The 21,662-nt window shown below is 41.2% G+C and overlaps 1 protein-coding gene and 1 long non-coding RNA gene across 3 annotated transcripts in view; one reads left to right on the top strand and one right to left on the bottom strand.

Moving 5' to 3' along the window:
* LOC123972705 (ephrin type-B receptor 1-B) overlaps positions 1-21,662 on the bottom strand; it is a 161,180-nt gene that overhangs the window by 48,098 nt on the left and 91,420 nt on the right. For both annotated transcript variants that reach the window (XM_046052307.1, XM_046052308.1), the window contains exons 4-5: positions 20,826-20,981; positions 14,394-14,729 (exon numbers count right to left, since the gene is read on the bottom strand). In XM_046052307.1, the coding sequence (XP_045908263.1) occupies positions 14,394-14,729; positions 20,826-20,981 (492 nt within the window). The remainder of the gene's footprint in view (positions 1-14,393; positions 14,730-20,825; positions 20,982-21,662) is intronic.
* LOC123972732 overlaps positions 1-21,662 on the top strand; it is a 53,598-nt gene that overhangs the window by 5,048 nt on the left and 26,888 nt on the right. The gene's annotated exons all lie outside the window — the stretch shown is intronic.

Raw genomic sequence — 21,662 nt, 5'->3', positions numbered from 1 at the left:
AATGGGAAAATATAACATGAACAGAAGGTTTACCTGATTTGCCTATCTAGAAGTAATTTGACAAAAAATGGCACAACATTGATTGTGTAATATGTAGCGTAAGAGTGGGCAGCAACACAGGCAAAGTCTTATGTTGTAACACCGCTCTTACTATACTCCACTGCTAATTTTAATGTAAATGAAATTGCGGAACAGGGCAGGCAGGAAAAAAAGTGTTTATAAATATCAATATATAACTGCAACTTCACAAGCACTACAGTGGATCTCCAACAAAACTTTCTATTAACTCTACATAGAAACTATACTCACAAAGAGGACATTCTCTAGCCAATACAAAACATGCAAAATGACCCACACATTATTCATTAAATTAAACCCTTTGGAATCAAATTGGTTTAGTATTGTGATCGTTTTGGCGCAGCTGCACAGTCTATTCCATCCTTCAGCCTCAGTACACCTGAATGAACACACATGGGTTGTCAATTAACCCAGACACTTGGCAATTTCCTGCTCATTCCATCATTTTTGTTCTCTGCACTATCATCTCTCCATCATCCCTGTTCCTCATCACTCTTAACATGTCGCTCAGAGATTGCGTCATTGTTTGTTTCTGTGTGTGGTTTCACATCTTTAAATTGTTAAATGATTTTAGGGATTATAGAGGTCTATGTCAAAAATAACTGTACAATATTACCAAACTCTGTTGAAACACTGTATTGTTTGTTTTAAATGATATTTTCTCTAGGGACCACATGTCTGAAACAAAATAAATTGAATTGAACTAAAAGTGACCCTGATTTTTACCATCAGAACAGGTGTCATGTGCCATCGCATTGAGACCATGCTCCTGTCTTTTTGCTATCATACCGCGGCAGATTTCCTCACCGTTGACATTTAACAAATCCACAGATATCTTGTCACTGCTGACAGTCGCGTCAAGGTAGTTCAATACCCCGGACTTTCTCGTCTGTGGGGAAAAAGTAAATTTTCCTGGTGCTGATATTCACTTCTTCTACATCCATTTGTTGTGTTAATATGTGTAATCTGGGGCAAGATGATAAGTTCCCAAATGTCACAGACAGTGTTGGCTTGGCCATAAGCACAAAAGAGACTTTCTAAAATGAGCACAGTCCAAATCATTATATACTTCAAGTTTAAGGTGCTGTAGGTCACCGGTCATGCTATTTTATATTATTCTATTATTTGTTGCTGCTGGAGATATCAAAAAGATTTTTCTTGGAGAGGGTAGCCAACAAAAGAGGAAATGGGTTTGAAAACACATGTTCCCATTAGCTTCTTACTATAAATGATGTGGACCCAAATGAACGCACTACTTTCTGCCAAATTCAAACCTGTTTTAGTTGTTGCACAGGGTTTGGGTGAACAAATGTGATGTCTCATCCTTTCATGCACCAATCAGGTTAGGGCAACATTTGAATCAGAATGTGATGACAGTTGTGAGTTTGTTTGCTCATGTTGCCAGCACTGTCAATACAATCTGGTCCAACTACAAGCACACAGTCCATGATGAAGCAGATTAGCTGAGTTTTGAGTCATGGCTATTTAATGTTATAGGATTTAAAACCAAGCTTTCAGGGGCTTTAAGTGGAATCCTTAGTATAAATACAGCAATCTATGATAGAGACAGAAATGTGTTTATAAAAGTGTAACAAAATAGTAAATAAAAATACAAATTGCTTTGCTTTTATGTACAAATCAATCTCCTTTATGGCATGTGAATGTGCCCCAAAATCTCCACTATGATCACAAACTCCTCCAAGGTGCAAAGATAAACTCTAACTTAAAAGTTCACAGATGAATCCAACCAAACTTACTCATCAAAACCAATTTGTGAACATACAAGTACATTTGATTAAAAACGGATTCTACGGCTGCTTGCATTAAGTTCAACGCCTTGGTGTCTGTATACAGTGCTCGAAAGGAATCTCCACCCCCATGTCTGCAGGCATAAATACAGCCCCACACAAACCCATGCTCTACATTTCGTGCCTATCAGCCTCTTGGCTCTCGGCCTGCTTGCTGCTGAGGCCTCGTCATCACTCCACCTGGTCTCCACTCACCATCTTTCTGAATAACTTCTCTTTTCAAAAGGCAGAAAATAGCACCCTCTTTCATCTATCTATCTATCTAGCATGAATAAAAAATCGCTTTAGGAAGACGGCTTATTCTAAAGTTTTGAGGATAACTATACCTTGATTTGAGTGTCAGATACCTAAAATGTAACTGTAAACAAATGAATGAGCTCTGTTTATCCTGCAAATGGATTCAGTTCCGTCTGCCTCTCTTGGCTCGCACATCCTGCCCTCCGACCCTCCTTCTCTCTCATACCCTAGACAGAGAGTGTGAGGGGTAAGCTTCACCTCAGTGCACTTCAGCCTCTCTGCCTCTCAGGCTGGTTCACGCTCCACTGACCAGGGCTAGGGCCGCATTATCAATTACCGGCCACAGGCACACACTGTTCCTGACAGACCCAAGGGAGGCGCACTCAGAAACACACACAGAAATTCCTGCAGTGGAAAAAGGGGCTGAGGTGGAAAGGTTTTTCCACAGCCTCGAGTCCTGGTCCTAACTCAATTCATGCATTCAGGCGTACAGACAGTAAAGCATCAGTTTTTACCCCGGAGAATTGTTTATGAATGCTTTCAAGTACTAAGTGGCCTATGTCTAAATGTGTGCGTGTGTATCTAGCCTGGGTTGAGACCTATGAATCACCACTAACATCTCAGATGGTCTTTCCTATGATTCAGATAGGTCTGGTGTTGTTCTTACTACTGTTAAACACATTTGGAGATACAACCGAGCCAATCAGAGCTTTGCAGGTGGTATTAAGTATTGAGACAGCATCTTCCTGTGCCAGAGCAACCTCTACATTACAGAGCTGCGTGTGACCTCTGACAAATATAGCAATTGTAAGTCGCTTTGGATAAAAGCGTCAGCTAAATGAATAATGACTAATGATTACGTAAAAAATTGCTATTTAGTGTGAGTATTTGGCTAGCAACTGTGAGTTCTGAATATCTGATTATAAATTTACTATATTTACAACACAGATTCTCACTACACTCCCTGAAGAAAAACACTTTTCTCACTGGAGTGTCCCACTGGACAGGCAGTGTCCATGTTTTCAAGAGGAAAAGCAGGGGAGAAAGAGATAAAGAGTGCGTGCACATGCATGTGTGTATGTGTGTCCTGGTAGCCAATGTGTGAAGAGCCTGTCAGAGACAATGTGTTGTGCCTGTATGAGGGTGAGGTTCAGCCCAATGAAGCACCGCTGTCCCCTCCAACTGCGTCCCCCTCTGTCACCCTGGGACGATGATGCTGACAGTGATTGGTGACTGTGTCCTGCACTCCTCTCTCCTCCCTCCATCCCTTGCTCCTGCTCCTGCTCCACTTTTATCTGGCCCCACTTGCTGCCCCTGGCTTTTAATGCAGAGCTTGGCTCACCATTAATCAAAGTCAAAGCCTCCCAGTGTCTGGCTAAGACAGAGAGAAAGTGAGAGGCAGAGAGAAAGGAAAAACAGAGAGGGAGAACTAGAGAGAGAGAAAAAGAAAATGTGAGAGCGGGTTTGAAAGAATATGATGAAAGAATGAAAAGCGTCTTTACCTTTGTACAATTAATCTACTGTGGAATACAGATGAGTTGGAGCATCATTTTATATGTCTGGCACAGAGCCTGTTTTCAGGCCCCATCCACACTACTGTTTTTGTTTTAAAACAGACCTTTTGCTACGTTTGCACATCCTATCCAGACTAACATGGCGAAAACGAAGACCTAAAACGGATAAGCTTGAAGTGCGGACGGGCAAAAATGGAGGACTTTAGAAACGATGACAACATGAGACGCTCATGTTTGGCTCTCTGATTGGATCTTATAAGTCATGCAAAGCAGAAAAACTATGCTACTGACTGAGTTTTTGATTTGATATTTTTATTAAAATATCTTACTACTTACTACGTACTTTGCAAATAACACTTATAGCCTACACTTGTACTGTGCATGTCACTGTTTACTTACTGTTACTACTCCCAGTCTGTTTTCCGCCACCACAGTCGCTTTAAACGCCAGTTCCAGCACGTTATTGCTCCATGCAAAAATAAAATCTGGTGTGATTCTTTATCTGCATTACTTTATTTTTTCGCCAAATCATCTGTAACTACGGAATAGACCATCTGCTACATGTTTACACCGGCGCGCGTATGCCCAGTGTACGTGAACGGCCACTGAAATGTGCACAAATGTGCGTTTTCAGTCACTTTAATATAGATGATATCACCTCGATACACAGCTAAAAAGCTGGTGTTGATGGAGATCGTATTCTTTTTAAAACTCACCTCACATTTTTAAACAAAAAGAGTAGTGTGGATAGGGCCTCAGGATTGTGACTTCAGTGTGCAGTCACTATAATTTATATGGTATGTTGAGGGGTCACCAAATGAAATGTGGTGTTCTACATCATAAATGAGTACTCCAGAGTTTTAGTATTGCACTTCCATAAAGTTGGGAGACCCATTATAAAGAATTGTCAAAACCGATGCAGAGACATCTTTACTTTCTGTACCTCGACTGAGTGAAGCTCCAAAAACTCAAAATTCTTAATTTCCCATAATGCAACTCAATACTGTGTCTTTGTTACACACTCCCTGCCTGATAAATTCAAACATCTTTAAAACTCCACTCTCCAAGTTTGTGATGCAGGCTTTTTGGTCAAAATTGGTAGTGTCTGGATCAGCAAGGTGTCCAATATGGCATACTATTACCTTGTCAACTTTGTATCACTCACGACAAGACGGACAAAGAATTTGTGAATCTGGATTTAGCATCGTCACGACAACAGGAGATGGGACACCTTGGTTTCTTTCAAATATCAATCTGGTGGGGCCGTTCATGATTACTTACAGTTATGGTAATATGCTCTAACACCCAGTATCAATTACTCTCTCTCTAATTCACTATAATGTAATTTGCCTCCTTGAATGCCGTTTTAGTTCAGGCTAGTGATTACTTCAGACCCTGAAACAAAGCATCCAAGGTGGTTCAAACGTGTTCTCTCTCCAGTTTTAGACTGTAGCTCTTCCAGTCCTACTTCCAAATCAGCTCATTCAATCTAACATTTTACAAATGGATTAGCTAATGTGCGGTGGTTTTGAAACCCTACCACTCTGAGTTATTCATTATTTTCTCCAGTGCACAACTCTATTCACAAATAGACAGTTTGTTTGTGGACGCAAATCTCCTCTGATCTTAATGATACTATGAAACCATATTTCCACCCAATCATAGCTCACTGACTTTAACATTACGCATCTCCACTGCACAGCCCAGTTAGCGTCCTTGGAAGCTAAATCCTGTCCTTCTCTTGAAATAAGCTTTTGTGAATTACCATCTGAAATGGACTTGATACATATTCAGAAGCCTTCACCAGCAATGCTTGAACCGCACCTATTGTTACAAACTCAATACAACCTCTTAGCAACCCAACAAGCTGAGTGTATGATTTCTAAATAGTAGTCTAATTTTTATGAAGATGGACAGAATGCTGGGAAACTCCTAGTCCATCAGATGTGCCAGAAAATGGCTCATCATAGCTGTATTTAGGTCTTACAGACATACATACAGACAATGCAGCGGAAATTAATGTTTTTCATAGATTTTATCAATCATTGTATTCTTTGAGTCAACCTAGCCCAGGAGCTTTAGATGTTTTTTTTTAAACTGACAGAGACCCCAAAAAACATCTAAAGCTCTATAGATCCGAAAACGGCCGCTGACTTGGAAAGGACAACATTGGAGACTCTGCAAGTGGGAGCATGCAGAATCTGAATTCAGATTTTTATTTATTTTTTTAAACATTCAGTTCCCACTACAACTTGTTTCTTTTCCCCCACTCCCTAACCTTCCACTTCCACTATGTCTCAAGCAATCATAAAAAATATAAATAATATAACAAAGACAATGATCCTCTTGAATGTATTTCCTGCTGACCAATCTCACTTCTACATACAGATGCCAAAAGATCTGGCTTTTCAAAGGGAGAAAATTCTTACACTATTTATTTATTGATCCTTCTTCACACAGTACTCCAGAGGTGATTCTTTAGCTAGATGCTGAAAAAGCATTTGACTGGGTGAAATGGAACTTTTTTACAGTTTGGCTTTGGTCCTAAATTTATATTGTGGATTCATGCCCAATGGGTGCTGTGCACACTAATAATAACATATTATCCTTTTTTGAATTACAGCAAGGCAGGGATGACTCTTATCTAACTACCAACCTCTTTTGACACGTGTGAGGACTTTGCTCGTTGGGATTCATTATCTCTCTCTTTTGGTGGAAGGATGAACTAAATCAAGAATCAATATGAATATGTACCCAAACATCTTTTTCAGAGTTCCAATACTCTTTATAATTTAAAAAAATAAATAAAAAATAACAGTCAAATTTGTATATTATTGGTCAGCTAACATTAAATCAATGTTATACTAGATAAGAAATGACATTACCACCAGCTGGGTACTTATGGAAAGGGCATTAACTCAGTCTACTTCCTTATCAGGAGGCTATTATGGACTAAGTTGCCACTATCACAATCTGTGTCTAGCTTCATGTCAAATCTGATTATAAAGTACACTCTTAATATCTGGTATGAGTTTAGATGTCATTTCAAACTTTATGACCCTCGACATGCTGCACCAGTAACATCCTCTTTACAGTAGATGCATCATTTGATTTAAAGTCAAATAGTGCCATCACACAGACATTTGGCATAAAGCTACTCAAACTATGCAGGCAATTTATCCTCTATTTGTCTCAGACACCCCCACTGGTCCAAAGTTGGATTAGCTAAGTTTCTCAGTGATCCTATATGTGATCTATGTAAACAGTCCATTTTTTTACTTTGTACCATATGTTTTGGTCATACACAATGGAGTAACTCCCCAGGATGTTAAAAGCCCAAACTGATATTTCATGTATGTCTAGGCCTACATTTTTTTGTTGTTGTCTGGCTTTTCTTGTTTGTTCTTGAAGGTTGAGGGGTGGGTGGGGTTCTTTTTATTGGATCTGTATGTCCTTTTGTTGCTTTGTTAATAAAAATACCTTGTTTGAAAAAACTGGTAGTCTCCAAGCCAACCAACTGAACTTGATGTGTCTGTGAACCTCCCTTTTAAAGTGTAAGTAAATATTCTGTCTTTCATACCACCGTCAAAGCTCAGTCCAGTAAGGATTTGGGTGGGAACCGGAGGGTCGCCGGTTCGAATCCAGCTCGGACCAGAGTTGCGGGGTGTGGACTGGTAGCAGTGGTAGAGGTGCACTGCCGAAGGAGGCCTTGAGCAAGCCTGAACCCCCAACCCCCTCAATGATAATAACAGATTGAAAACATTGAGTTTCCCCTTGGGGATTAATAAAGTTTATCTTAAATATGTGCTTTATTAATTCCAGCCAAAAAGTGAGCATACAACTCTCCAACTCTCTCTCCTATTGTGAGATTCCTGGGATAGTCTGAGTGCACACAGCCAGCGGTGTTCCTCATGCAGGAAAGCTTTCACATCTGAATTCCCAACTGTAAGTTCCTGCTCTGCCTCACTTACTCTCTGTGAAATGATTGGACAGAAAGTTGTACTGTAATTGGTCAGCTATCTGGTACCAAAGGCCCATTCAACTCTGTGGACAGAAAAAACAAGTGCACACATACATATGGCCATATTCACAACCACATGTAAAAGTCGAGTTGCTCTCAGTGCACCTTGGGTTTGTGCTTTAAGATGCTGGCACACCACTGAACCATGCAGCCTCCTAAGAGGGGCTCAGTGTCTCAGATGAGGAGAACAGCCTATAGTCATGTGCTGTGCCTCTTTCAAAGGCATATAGGTTTAACTACTACCCTCCCTATTAGCAGGGGCTCAGAGGGCCAAGCCAGCCATGACTACATGGTAATGGGCCTCTCTCAAACATCATAAAGAGGGATCAGTTCAGCACCATGGATTTCTGTCAAGGACCATGGTTGGAATTATTTTCAAAATCACATTATACGTGGAGGATTCTGAACATAACTCTGTGTGGGAAAAAATGAACCTGAACTAACTATGAATGAGCATACTTCGTAAAGACACAAACACACAGACGCTTCCTGCCATCACATACAATATATAAAGACATCAGAATTGACTCAGGGGGACTCAGTAGCATTCTAGCCCACACTTTTATTTTTGCCTGTAGCTAATACCTCACTTTCTAGGTCCAGGGACAGGATCCAACATTTATGAGAACAGGCATCAAATGAAATAAATATGGCACCCGGAGAGAGCCCGAAGAACCATCTAAGATGATGAAACTCTTGGACACCGTAGCTCTGATACATACTCTGAGGCAGCAGAGGGAAGAAACAAGGAAAAAAGGCAACCCCCTAAAAAACAAATGGAAAGACTTTGGCTGTTGGATGTAAACTGAAAAAAATATATAATGACTAGTGTCTTGAATACCCTCCACGGACATGTTTGCCTAACATCTCATCTGATTTTAGAACCCCACAGAGTGCAGATCTCTTTAATTCATCTGGCTGTTTGGATTTCAGTCTAGCACATTGCATCTTAGTATCTTGAATGCAACCCACCCGGTTGGACTTGCCCATAGAAGGCCGAGGATAGTGATGTTTGCATTTCTGTGGGAATAGCTCTCCAAACAGAGCGGCTAAGTGGAGGAGGATTGTTTGTAGATATACTTGGCATTCTGTGGTCTGAGGGATTGTTGGCACACAATCTAGGTCAAGACGGCTGTGCTAGTAAGATCAGAGAACTGTTGAGCATTAGGCATTAGTTGAAAAAGATAGAACCAGTTATGAGATTTAAATGCTTTATTTCATGCATTGTTCACCAAACCACCCCTACATAACCACTCAGAGTAGATAGGGGTTGTAAAATGTGTAAAAGATGAAAAATACCCTCCTCATCCAGAACAGATTACGTAAGAAAACATGGCTGCCATTTCTGTAGTTTTCACCACAAGTACTATAATCACCCACAATATATATATTTAGATTTTTGTGGTCATTGAGCATTTTAATAAATTCACTAGAAGCAGTGTCTCCCACCCCTAAAATTAAACCCCACTATTTCACAAAGAGACATTAAGTGGCTATTTTTCAGTGGCTAACATAGAGAAATATGAATAAATTCAGACCGGACGTGAATGATAGCCTTAATTGGGGCAGTATATAACCAATGTGTGTCTGTATCTGTATGTGGGTGTGCATGTCATGTGCATGTCTCCTGGAGAGCACAGGCTGTGAATGAACTCCTAAATCACACTATTGATCAGTCCTTCCTCCCAGACACACGCTGGGATCGAGGGCAGTTAAATGGCCTCTTCGGTGATTCACACTAAATCCCTTCTACTCCCTCGTCACCTCCACTGTTCCCTCCTCTCCTCCTCATCCACACTCCACTCCTTTTCTTCCCACTTCCTACTTATGGCCACTTTACACCCTTATAACCCTTATAACTACTGCTGCCTTACTGTTTCTAGGTGATTTTCCTTAATCCCACAACCGTCCACACACCATGTCAAGTTGGAAAAGCACCCCATTGAGACAAGCAAAAACTTTTGGTAAACTGACTTAAAGGACCACTTCACCCATCTGTTCTCTCATGGGTTATTCATAAGACATTCTTATAATACTGTTACCTGTTACCTATCTTCAAACACAAGGCCGTATTCTTACAGTATAGTACTAGAAGAGTAATAATATACCATTACCCATGTCAGCAGTGAAGGCTCTATTTATCCCCTAAATCCCATACCTGATGATGTGTTTTTGAGCTCAGTAGAAGCAAGAAAAACTTATTTTGGTAGGAAAGCCTCTTGTCATTCTTTTAACAGACAGAACTGTGAGACATTGAATCTACAAAAACTTAAAGAGGTCATATTATGCTTTTTATTTTTTTCCCTTTATTGTGTTATATGTCTTTTGTGGGCATGTAATAGGTTTGCAAAGTGAAAAAGCTCAAAGTCCATCCCAAAGGGAGTTACCATCTCCTTTGTTCCAGAGTTATCAGCTCTTTTCTTCCGGTACCATGTTGTGTCACCCTCCAGGCAATCAAATTACATAAGTTGTGACTGTGATGTAGAGAGAGTGCACAGTTAAAACTTTATGTATGAAAGATACATTTGTTACAGATTAATAACTTACTACTCTGAAACTCATGCACCAGTCTAGGTTGCTAAGCTGGTCCAACATGTACAGCTGAACCGAAGGCATTTACTGGCTTTTCAGGAACCGCTCTACTCTGCTTCTGATTGGCTAGTGGTCTTTAACTTGGTTCTGTGCATGTACAACTCCGACAAAGATCTTGTAGAAGGGAGATGCATCACTCCATAGCTAAAACAGTGCGTTTAACACACAGGGTGAAAAAAGGTACCATGTAAACCTGTTCTTGTACAACCCCTAAATAAAATTATGTTCCTGAAAATAAGCATAACATGACCACTTTAAAGTTAGGCTTTGATACAAGGAAAACTGCAGTTTCTTGCTTTTACTTGACCTGAAACAGCATCACCTGATTGTATTGTGGGACTATTGAAGTGAAGTGCAATGCTGTATATAATGCAGTCAATTGAAGTAAAAATATAAACAAATATAATTAACTGTAAATCTAGATATGGTAGAATCGGTAGATATGGTGAAGTGGTTTGTTAAACAGAGATCTACTGAATGTGATTGACATTTCAGGCCCTTATTTTCCTGACATGGTTCCGGAGACATCTGCAATCGCTGCTCCAAGCTGCGCAGAAAATAAGTGCTTATATAAATGCATTTGCAATTTACTTCCTTTTAAGCAGAGGCACATCCATGCATGTTGTTTGCAAAAAGGATGGATGAAATGGAAAAGAAATAAGAGGGTATGTTGATTAATTATTATCTGCTAAGTAAGCAATCATATTACTCATCTCCTCAATCATCCTTTTAACAGCTGGGCTGAGCACAACGGCACATGACAAAAATGGCTCACCTTGAAAGGCAGAGCCAAGAGGAATTTCGAGGAGACTTAGAGCAATGCACCCTTTACCTTTAACTGAATTGCACTTTTAAAACTAAGGAGGGAATACTTTTTATGATGTATAAATGTGTAAGCTTGTGTGACCACTAACATGGCATGTTTTTTTTTTAATACAACACAGTTTAAATTGGTAGCTTTCCAGGGTCGTGTTTTAAGGATTCCATGTCAAAACAGAATTGCAATGATAGTATTCAATTGGGGCCCTGCGATGAACTGGCGATCTGTCCGGGGTGTACCCCGCCTTTCGCTCGATGTAAACTGGGATTGGTTCCAGCCCCCCGCGACCATGTACGCAGGATAAGCGGTCGACGATGGATGGATGGATGGTATTCAACTGGGAAATTTAAACTCTCACTTCCTGGATATATGCACCTCTGCAACCCATTATGCGCATAAACATGGATGTGTCACATCTGTGTAGTCTACTGGTGGTCTTGGCTCTGTCATAGACAGGACAAAGGCTAAGGGCTGTACAGACTTAAGGGCTGTACATTGTTCATCTGTTTAGTCTAAACAGCGGTGCCCCTTGCTTTTGTTTCACAGTAAAGTGCTAAAGTTGTCATTCTGATGCTTGCAGTTTCAACAAGGTTTGGTGTTGTCATTTTGCTGATTAAATAGTGAGATGGAAGAAAAATTTGCATTTTTACATTCCTTCCCATTTGCAACAATTACAATAAACTGGTTATGATTGGTGTTGATGACTGGAATTGTGTTGGTCCTCCAGGTTCAGATTTTTATATAATCCAAACACATCTCTTATTGCTACTTCATTTACATGGAACTTGCATTTTGTTGCGCCACCTCTCCCAACCTTGCATCATGCGAGGACACACAAAAATACCAACTGAGCGGACAAAAGGATTTCAAGGTTCCAGCAAATGGCAACATGTTGTATTTCTTAATGCTACAGTATTCATGAACCCAAAAAAACATATCCCTAGATTTTAAAGAGTGTCTCCACTTTTAGTTTTTGAAGTGCAGTATCAACATTAATCCCCTCTGGATCCTTCTGCCTCTTCAGTAACCTGCCAATGAAACCCCCTGTCGAAACTAGGAACAGTGCAATTACCTGGCTACAATGGGCCGCATAGGGCTGGACATAGGCCTGGCAGATTACTGGCAGACACCTCATTACTGCAGCAGACTTCAACAATAGGCCTGGGCATTGCTTCTTCTATATCTATCTGTCAAGTGTGCTATTAGCCTGTCAAATGGGGACAGTCAGCACCATTAGGCCACCCTGATAATCAGACCTATTTACTCCCTCATTTTCCTCTCCTTCACTGTCACAGTCTAGCAGTCTGGTCAAAAAAAGTGCTCCGTTTCTCCATCCTGCCCTGTCTTCCCTCCCACTCCTCCCCTGACTCATTCTCAGACAAAGACGAGTTCAGTTGGTCATTACATTCCTCTGAGAGTCGTCGTAATCAAATACTGTATGCCCTCCACCACAAAATTTAATTTCAAAATGTACTCCCATATCAAAGGGATCTGGATGAAGCAATTTCTATTTCATTGGACTTTGAGAGAAAAGTGAAATAAGTTCATTCTACAATTAAAGTGGAAATGTACATGAGTTATTCTGAATTCATTTGACATTTCATCTTTGGATCAGACTACATATTTGCAGGCGCATGCGCTCAATTGTACATGACCATAACGCCGAAAATCATAGTGCATGGCCAACAGGGACCCAAGCTGACAAACGTGCAACTCTTTCCTTATGGGATCCTTGAACTCAACCAACAATCTCTTGTCTTTCACCACACTGTAACTCCACTTCATGTCTGTTATTAGGTCCCATAAGCTCACACTGTGATTGTCACGGTCCGCCTCATCCACAGAAACACAAAAAAGTGAAGAGAGCCTCATTTAAATGTTTCACTTGGTCAATACTTGTCCCTTGATGGGTACTCCTGTGTACAAAGTCAAAGATCTACAAGAGCATGAAAAATGCTGTAGCAAAAAGGACAATATCCTCGACCTGTCATTTCCATTGGATGGGCTCAGGTCCCATCACAGGCGAACTTAGAGGATGAGCACACACAAGCATACAGAGAGAAAGAGAAAGATAACAAGATGAAGGTCATTTTCATTGGCTGGGCTCAGATCCATCACTGGCGAAGTCAGAGAATTTGCACACAAACATACAGAAAGACAGACAAGGAGAAAGAAGGGAGAGAGAGAGAGAATATTTCAGTGTGGCCTGAAAACATCAGGTGTCCATGTATCTATCTTGGGTTTGTCTCCATGCTAAAGGTGAAACTCAGTTTAACATGTCCGTGTTTGTTGCCAGCTAATCTAAGAACAGTGCAACGATAAAAATGATGGCTTTGTGGCTCACGCCTAATGTTCTGTGTGACACAAATATATGACATGGGCAGAATTAAGTAAGATTAATCATCTTTGTTGTTTTTAATTCAGAGAGCAGTATAGTGTCTAGAAGTGTATAAATCTGAATATTTACAGATTTCGACTAGGGTGTAGCCTCCTGTGAAGAGTACTGACTTGCTGTACGGCATTGCTATCAAAACAAAGTCTCATTAAACAAAGACCAAAGAAAAACAACAAAGAGATGTGTCAGTCTGAATCAACCAGCCTCCAGATGGGAACCTCCAAAAAGAAATTTCATAAATGACTCATGTCTTGTTTTTGGGAGGGATGATTACCTTCACCATTGCTAAAAAGCAGTCATTCCTAGAATGTCCAAAGAGAAATGCCAACAGGCTATTTATATCATTTGATTTGATTGGGAAATAAACTACAAAGGAAAGAGGTTTGGTGCAGTGATTTGCGTGTGTCCTGCCACAAAATGTAGTGAGCTGTGTCTTGGACCTGGTTTTGAACTCCTCCGTCGTGCTTTCAAAAGGGAAAGCTATTACTTTGGTTCAGGGAAGGAAAGCTTACAAAGACAGCATATATGTAGAACTTTCACTAAACCAGCTGGCCTTCGCTTCAAGCCTTAAAGTCATTATTCATGGTGGCGCGACGTGAAATCTTAGTAGCCCTGAAGTCAGCTATGCCATGAAGTGAGACTCTGAAATGCACATTGAGCAAGATGATGCTCTCTTGAGGTGAAACGATTCACATTTATGCAATAATAGTAGAATTTGCCATTTTGCAAAAGTAAACTGAAAAAAATAAACTTCTTAGGCAGGGGGGAAGCCAGATTGCTTACAGAACGTATAGTATAAAATACAATACAATAACACTAGTATGGAAAGTTACACTTTGACAATGAAATTGCAGATGGATAAGGATTGTCATCATCAATGCCACCACTGTATCATCATTATCACACCTTAGCCATAGCAGCCACTTACCAGCCTGGTTGGTGGTGATGTCTATGGAGACATGCTGAGCAGGGTACGGGCTCTTATTGCTGACTCCATTGACAGCTTGTATTTCAAAGCTGTAGAGGGTGTGAGCCCATAGGTTGCTGATGAACACCCTGGTCTCAGTCAGACCGAGCTGTCGAGGGACAAAGTCCACATTGTCATCACAGTGGGAGCAGGAGCGCCGGTCAGCCCGGCACTTCTTGCACACTATGTTGTAGACGACGTCATCACGGCCGCCTGTCTCCCTGGGTGAGTGCCACTCCAGGATCACAGAGGTTTCGTTCACAATGGAGATCACATTCCTTGGGCTTGACGGGACACCTGCAGACACACAGAGGAAAGATGTAAGCCCTGTGCCATTGTAGCTAAAGGGTCATTTGCCTTTACAGCTAGACCCATTTTATATGAGAAAAGGTTTTATCCAAAGGCAATCTTTCATCCTGAAAAAAGAAACTTTCATAAATCTGCCTGCTGTTAGGTCAATTTAGTCAATTTACAACAAGTGTTGTTGTCCAACAGCAACTTGTCTTTTTCTTCTTTTTCACCATCTTCAGCACAATTGGAATGCTAATTTATTCCATTCACACCCAGAGAGATCATGCAGTGAAATGTTTGTGTCTATCAAACATTGGTTATTTAGCAAAATGCAGTGTTGCATGGAGTATTCTTATCCAAGTGGCTCTGGAGATTCACGCTCCCATTCACTCCCTCATAGCCTGCAGCTGGAGCAGAACCTCAAAGACGATATTCAGAAAGAAATCAAGAAATAATAAAACTATTGTTTTGCTTGAGTGGTGGCTTAATATTAGGGTGCATTAAAGTGGCTTCCGCAGTCAAATGGCAGTGTAGAATTTTGCTTAGCTGAGACTCTGTGTCCCTCCGGCTGCTCAGAGGCAACTCGTACGTCTCAGATACCAGACACTGCCGATAAAGCAGAAGCTCGCCGAAGCTGTTAGTCTGTGCTGCTTCAGTTAAGTGAGGCTACCCTGCAGAGACGATCTGGTGCCCATTCATTCTCCATAAAGCCTGACCTTTATCATTAAAGAAAAGTTTAACTGACCTACTATTAGATCCATGACTACTGTAAAACAAAAAATTCCCTCATTTCCCTTTGAGGAAATACTCAGCTCCCTAACATACTGTACTTCCTTTCCTCTTCGTTCTTTTTACCCATGAGGATAATATGACCACTACAAGAGGAAAACATATATATTTTTAAGCAAACTGTGATACAGCACTTGAGTTCTGGGCATAGGACAGACAGTTAATTCAGTCAAACAGACACAATTAATCCTTGTTGCTGCAAAGCCATGTGGGATAGCCCTGGGGACCTGGGACAAAGTGGCATAACAAACAAGGGTGAGGGAACGGCACTGTTACTGTTGTGACCTGGGCTCAGCGCCTCAACAACACAGAGGTCAGTGACAAGAAGGGTGTGACTTCCATAGTGTGATTATTATGTCTGGCTTAGAAGACAGCTAGTGCTCCAGATACATGGTCAAATGGCCCAAAATTTGGTCCTTGGATGCTACCAGATGTGTTGTATGTTGAGGGAAAGGGCGTGTGTTGGTAGGAATAGGCTATCTGATGGAAACTGCAGCCCTTTAGCTTTTCCCCCTGGGGACTGCACAATAGGCTCTTCATATTGTGCTCACACCGCTTGTATCCTCTGTATCATCTATCAGATGCTTGCACTCGCCTCCAAACTTGTATTGCTGGGAAAAGCACATCTGCTGATGTGAAAAATGCATGTGACACAAACGCGTGCCTGAAGTATCTGTGTCCATGTATTCATGTCTACACTGTCTGTGTCATCGTATTCATACGGTGGAAGAAAAAAAAATTGCCTGGTTGAGTTGTGAACGAGGAGCCACACTCCCAATTAAAACCAAGCTCCACATATGCAGGGATGGCACACAAAATCAGACTGCTACTTAACCAGTGATTTGCTATTACTATCACTGCAGCCTTTGGCTATTTTAATTTGCCATAGGATTTAATTTGTTGAGATCGTTACTTACGGGCTCTCAGCTGGCGTTCATTTAGCTATGCCAGTCAGATTTGGTTGTGCACAAACACATGTAGCTATTTCTCAAGTTACATGAACAAAATATCATCTCCAAGCACCTCCTGTGCTCTTTGTTACGCGTACTGTATTACAACACAGATAGGAGCTCTATTTAATGGTGCAATTATAACAACCAGTGCAAAGTGTCAGGTCATTTGCACAAGGACAATGAGGACAAATCAATGCACATGTGTTATTTTTGTTCAGCATGGGCAATTGCATTATGCACAAAAGAGTCTGGTGAAGGAGAATGTAAATAGGACTCATGCAGTGATGAACCATATCTCCTCAGCCGTCACATTATTCATTTCATTCCCTTTAAACAGCTGTGGCAATCATAGGGGCACATGACGATACTGGCTAACCAAATGGACAGGGGAATGCAGACCAGCGACTCCTAGTAGGATATCAATATGGTTGTCCAGAAAGCACAAACAGTAAGGCACACATATGTAGGAGCCTGATGATGTGCCTTTTTAAGTTGAATTTGTGGAAATGGTAAAGTCCAGACAATTTATTGTCATAATGCACATTTAGGACAATAAACCACATCATAACTATTCTGTGCAGTTACTAAGGACAAACAATTTAGACTAAAAATAAAATGTTTTGCTGGCTGCTTTCGGTTTGTTTTGCTTACATGATTAATAAGGCTGTACACAATTACATTTGCTTGTGTTTACATTCAACAGTAATGCCATTACTGCCAAAACTGTGGAGGAAGGAATAGTCTATGTAAGCTTTTTACATGATAGCATAGACTAACAATGTCCCATAATAATCCTGTTTACATGACTATCTAGAGAGAGTTTGGGATTTTTAACATGTAAAAGACCACAGCCCAGTTTCCTCCGTCAGCTGCTAATATAAAGACTGCGCCCTATGCCCAAAATAAACACTTACACTGCACATTGCTTACTCCTTCACCCTTTGAATGGTCTGAGGCTGGTGCTTCTCTTCTTTCAAACTGTTTGTTTTTATGATGTGAAACAGGCCTCGAGGGACCAACAGAAGGTCCCTGTGTGGAGTTACTTATCACAGCCAGGAGCTAGGAGAAAGAAAGACGTGTTGTGTGGGTTGGTGAGACATGAAATAAAACATGTTATAAGGACTAATAGTGTCTGGCTGAGAGACTAGGAAGTCAGAGATAGACTGTGTGTGTTAGTGTGTATTTGAGCAGGCAGTGCAGTTTGGGAGATGTAGATGCATCTGCGGAGACACAATGAATACCCAGAATCTTTTCTTTAACAGGCTAGACTAGAGGTTAATCTACACATTCACATTCTTGTCATTATTCTCTTCTAGACTCATAAAGCTTTAGATGTTTAGATATTTGAACATGCATGCATGCGTGCGTACATTAATCTATAGCGTTATGTCTTCCTAGCCCGTACAGGGATTAGAGTAGGCCACACAATCACCTTGACTTATATCCATTTACTACTGCAATACTGAGAGAGGAAACTGGCCAGCTGACTGCTGTGGGAAACACCACAACTGATTCCAGAACTGACAACAGAGTTGATGTGGAGAAAAAAAAAATACAAAAAAACAACTTGGAGAAAAGGACTGAATATTTACGCACTTTAATAGCTCACTCCTCTTTGTGTTTGAAAACAGAACAATGAGAGAGGAGAGACGGTGAATAGGAGCAAATAAGAAAAATGATGATGAGAATGGAAAAGCAGATAACCCCTTAATCGTTTCAGTCAGGTTTGTTTGTGTGTGTACACAGTGTTTGACAGGGCTCAAGGAGATTTCCAGGGGACAGGCCACAGATATGAGTATTGAGTGAGAGCTGTAAGATTCAGGGCCAATGTGGTATGGATCAGTAATGTAGAAACCCATCAGAACCATCCCATTTTTCTTCTCTTTCCCTATATTTAAGTTGATTCAATTACATTCCAAAGATTTTCCTCATGAATTGGTTGGTGGCTGGCATTTGTGGTTTCCAAGATGTAAACATGCATGTACAGCATTTTTTTTATTATGCGTCACTGGGACTGTGTCATATGCTGTATTACTGGGGGCTATGCGTAGAACTTCCCCAGACAGCTCTCTTAATCCATAAAGTCTTCTAAATTCAGCTTGTCATTCTCCTGACTCACACATTGGGAGAAACTCACTGGCCAGCCTGCCACCAAATCATTCTCACATGTACACATAAATTCTACTTCAAACGTGCACACCTATGGGGAGGTATAGGTACATCAGACTGCGGCCTGGAGCCTGAAAAAGGGACCAGGAGGGTATGCAGTGCAATGCAAACCAGTGTCCCAGCACATCATGCTGGATAGCCAAACTGAGAGTGGGCTTCATGCTGCGAGACAGAACACTGTTCCTCCCCTTAGACATGGCTGGAGTCAGCACAAGACAGAAGGTTTGAAGTGCATCCTATGCTTGGCATATCCTTGAGGGAAAGGGAGGGGGGTGTAGCGTGAAGCCCCCCGCTGACAGAGCTAGGCACTGGACAATCCATCAGCAATCTAATCAGACTGATCTGGAGCATACAGGGACCCGCGCCTCTGACGCCAGCTACAGCTTCTGCTGCTACAGACTAGCCTGATTTAAGCTACTCTAGCAGTGCTCTTATCAGGACCCACAGTATTAAAGAGATTCTTACGAGGATGATCTCACTGGCCCCCACCTGCTGAGATCTAGGGCACACTGAGCATCAAGCTCAGCTAATACTGTATGGTTCAACCTTCAGAGAAGTCTTTGCTGTTCCAAACGAATGCTGTTAACACAAATTGAGGAGGAATTTAAGTTGGTTTAGGAGGTTGATGTTAAAAGCGGTGGTTGAAAACAACATTCTCTGTAGCATTTTTCAAAACATTGGGATGCAGTCTCTTGTAATGAATATTTTACTTGGTAGTGCACTGTGTAATTGTTATTGCAGTAGTAGGCATTTGTTTATTTTTTTAACTTTTGAACAGATATGTAACCGAGTACCTATGATGTGTTATCATTAAAAACCAAATATATTCTGGCCGAAATGGTAAGATATTGAAAGGACTGACAATGTACTGAGCATGAGGGAAAAACAGAGTGTGAAGCAGAGGAAAAAAGAACAAACCTGAAAGAGAAGACTAGAGAGGAATTGTCGTGATTGAAGAAAAAAAAATTATCATAGGCTGCATTTGCAAACTGAACAAACCGGAGGGATCTGTTGAAGAAGCTCCAGTAGGGAGCTGTTGTGGTGATTGCTTGGGGAAAACTCAAGGCCTCAAGGTAGAGGCAGATGCTATACTTGATGGAGCGTTGACTAATTCACCAGAGAGCTTGGTATACCATGGGAGGGTGGAGGAAAGTCAAGGTGAAAGTGGGGTGTCATCCATTGAGAACATCCAACCCCTGAAGGTGTGGATGGCTGCACTTGGGAAGTGTTCAAACAGCCATGCTGCACTGGGGTTCCTCTTCAGCTTTAAGGCACTTACTCAGACTTATAAAAAAGGAAACACTGCAAAAGAGGTGTATTCAATACACGTTTTAGCTGTGAGGCTACTAACCGATTAGGAAAGCACTGTGGTCCTGTGCCCATTGCTGAGGCCAATTAGCCAGGTCTATGTGAATAAATCAGGACTAAATGAATACATAACCTCACCAATAATGCTTCCACATCTGCTGCTGTGAGAAGAACATGCCATTAAGACACTCCCCAGTGGCAGTGAAGGAAGAGAGGTAAACAAACTTTTTGGGGTCTAACAGTGCTCTCCTTCTGTGTAACTGTGTGTCAGCAGGGACAGCAGGAAGGCTTAGCATATTGCTTTTACATCATATTAAGATAACTATGATGCTGCGAGAGGCCTTATTGGATCTCCAGCGGATAACGGTAGGACAGTGTCGAAGCTTCACAGCATCTGCCTGAGTAATTAGGACTTCAGGGGATGATAGCAGACAGAACGAAAGAACAATGGCAAGAAAGGGAGACAGTGAGAGGAAGATAACTGAGGGGAAACAGAGAGGAAGCTCATTGGCACAGCGATGGAGACGTAAATGACGGAAACCCTGCAATGTAATTATCATGACCAGACTGAGAAGACAACTAGAGCTCTAGATACATGCTCATGTAAATGCTGCGACATGTGCTGGGTGTGATGATGATGAAGAAAGAGACACTGAAGAAGTGAGATAAAGAAAAAAGTTCAATCTCTACATCGTTGTTATGACAATGTAGTGGCTTACTGTATATGCATGGCCAGCGTATTCAATATTGATATCACATACACATTTACAGTAAAATAAATAATGCATACTTATACAGGCCTGTTATAAGTGCATGTCCTGCAAGAATTTAAGGGTTTGACAGTGTTAGAGCGTGTATGTAATGTCATGTGCAATATACTCACTGGTGCAGGGTTCATCCGGCTGATCAGCATCACCACGGTAGTAGCCGTTGCGGCACACACAGATGGTGGCGGCCTCAGCTGTGGAGCGGCTGTTAGGAGGGCACTGTAGACACAGACCTGGACCCTGGGTTGACTTGAAGGTACCCGGCGGGCATGCTGTGGGAAGAGAAAAACAATGTCAGAAAAAGATTTAAAAACAAATATCCACCAGCCAAGTACCATTCATGACCCAGGCATCTGGGTCCAATATATCTGCTAGAATGCAGAAGCGGAGATGAAAATAGACCAAGATAAAATAAAAAAGCAGTCCATGTTGAAACTGACTAGGAAACACAAGAGTAGTATTGATCTAACGCTTGGCAAGAAAGGATATATTTTTTTAAATGTGGAACAATTCCTGTAATACTGTGTCTAATTCTCCTCATGTGCACAATCAGTCGACTCAATCTGTCTTACTCGAGCGGCCCTGATGCGTCCAGTTGAAAGTTCACCATCACGTGCTGTTGGACAATTGTTTGTCTGTAGCGTCTGTGCAAATTATTTGTAGTTTTTGTTGTTGTCACCATTGGCATTTGTTGGACGTTATCAGCACATAATCTGCCATTTCAGCATGTTAAGTCAACAGCTGAACCAGCCAGTAAGGGAGAGTGTAAAATAAAGAAATTAAAATCAAAGGAAAACTTCACAGTGCCAGTTGCAACATTTTATCGGACACATTTTTTTGTGTTCTGATCATTTAACAAAACTGTTTACTCAGATTGTTAGTGGCATGAAAGCCTGCTGACCATATTTGTTCTCCCAGAGGAACAGAACATACACGTCTGTCAGTAGTTAGAT

This window comes from Micropterus dolomieu, linkage group LG06, assembly GCF_021292245.1.
Source record: "Micropterus dolomieu isolate WLL.071019.BEF.003 ecotype Adirondacks linkage group LG06, ASM2129224v1, whole genome shotgun sequence".
Taxonomy (NCBI): domain Eukaryota; kingdom Metazoa; phylum Chordata; class Actinopteri; order Centrarchiformes; family Centrarchidae; genus Micropterus; species Micropterus dolomieu.
This window is presented reverse-complemented; position numbering and strand designations above follow the sequence as displayed.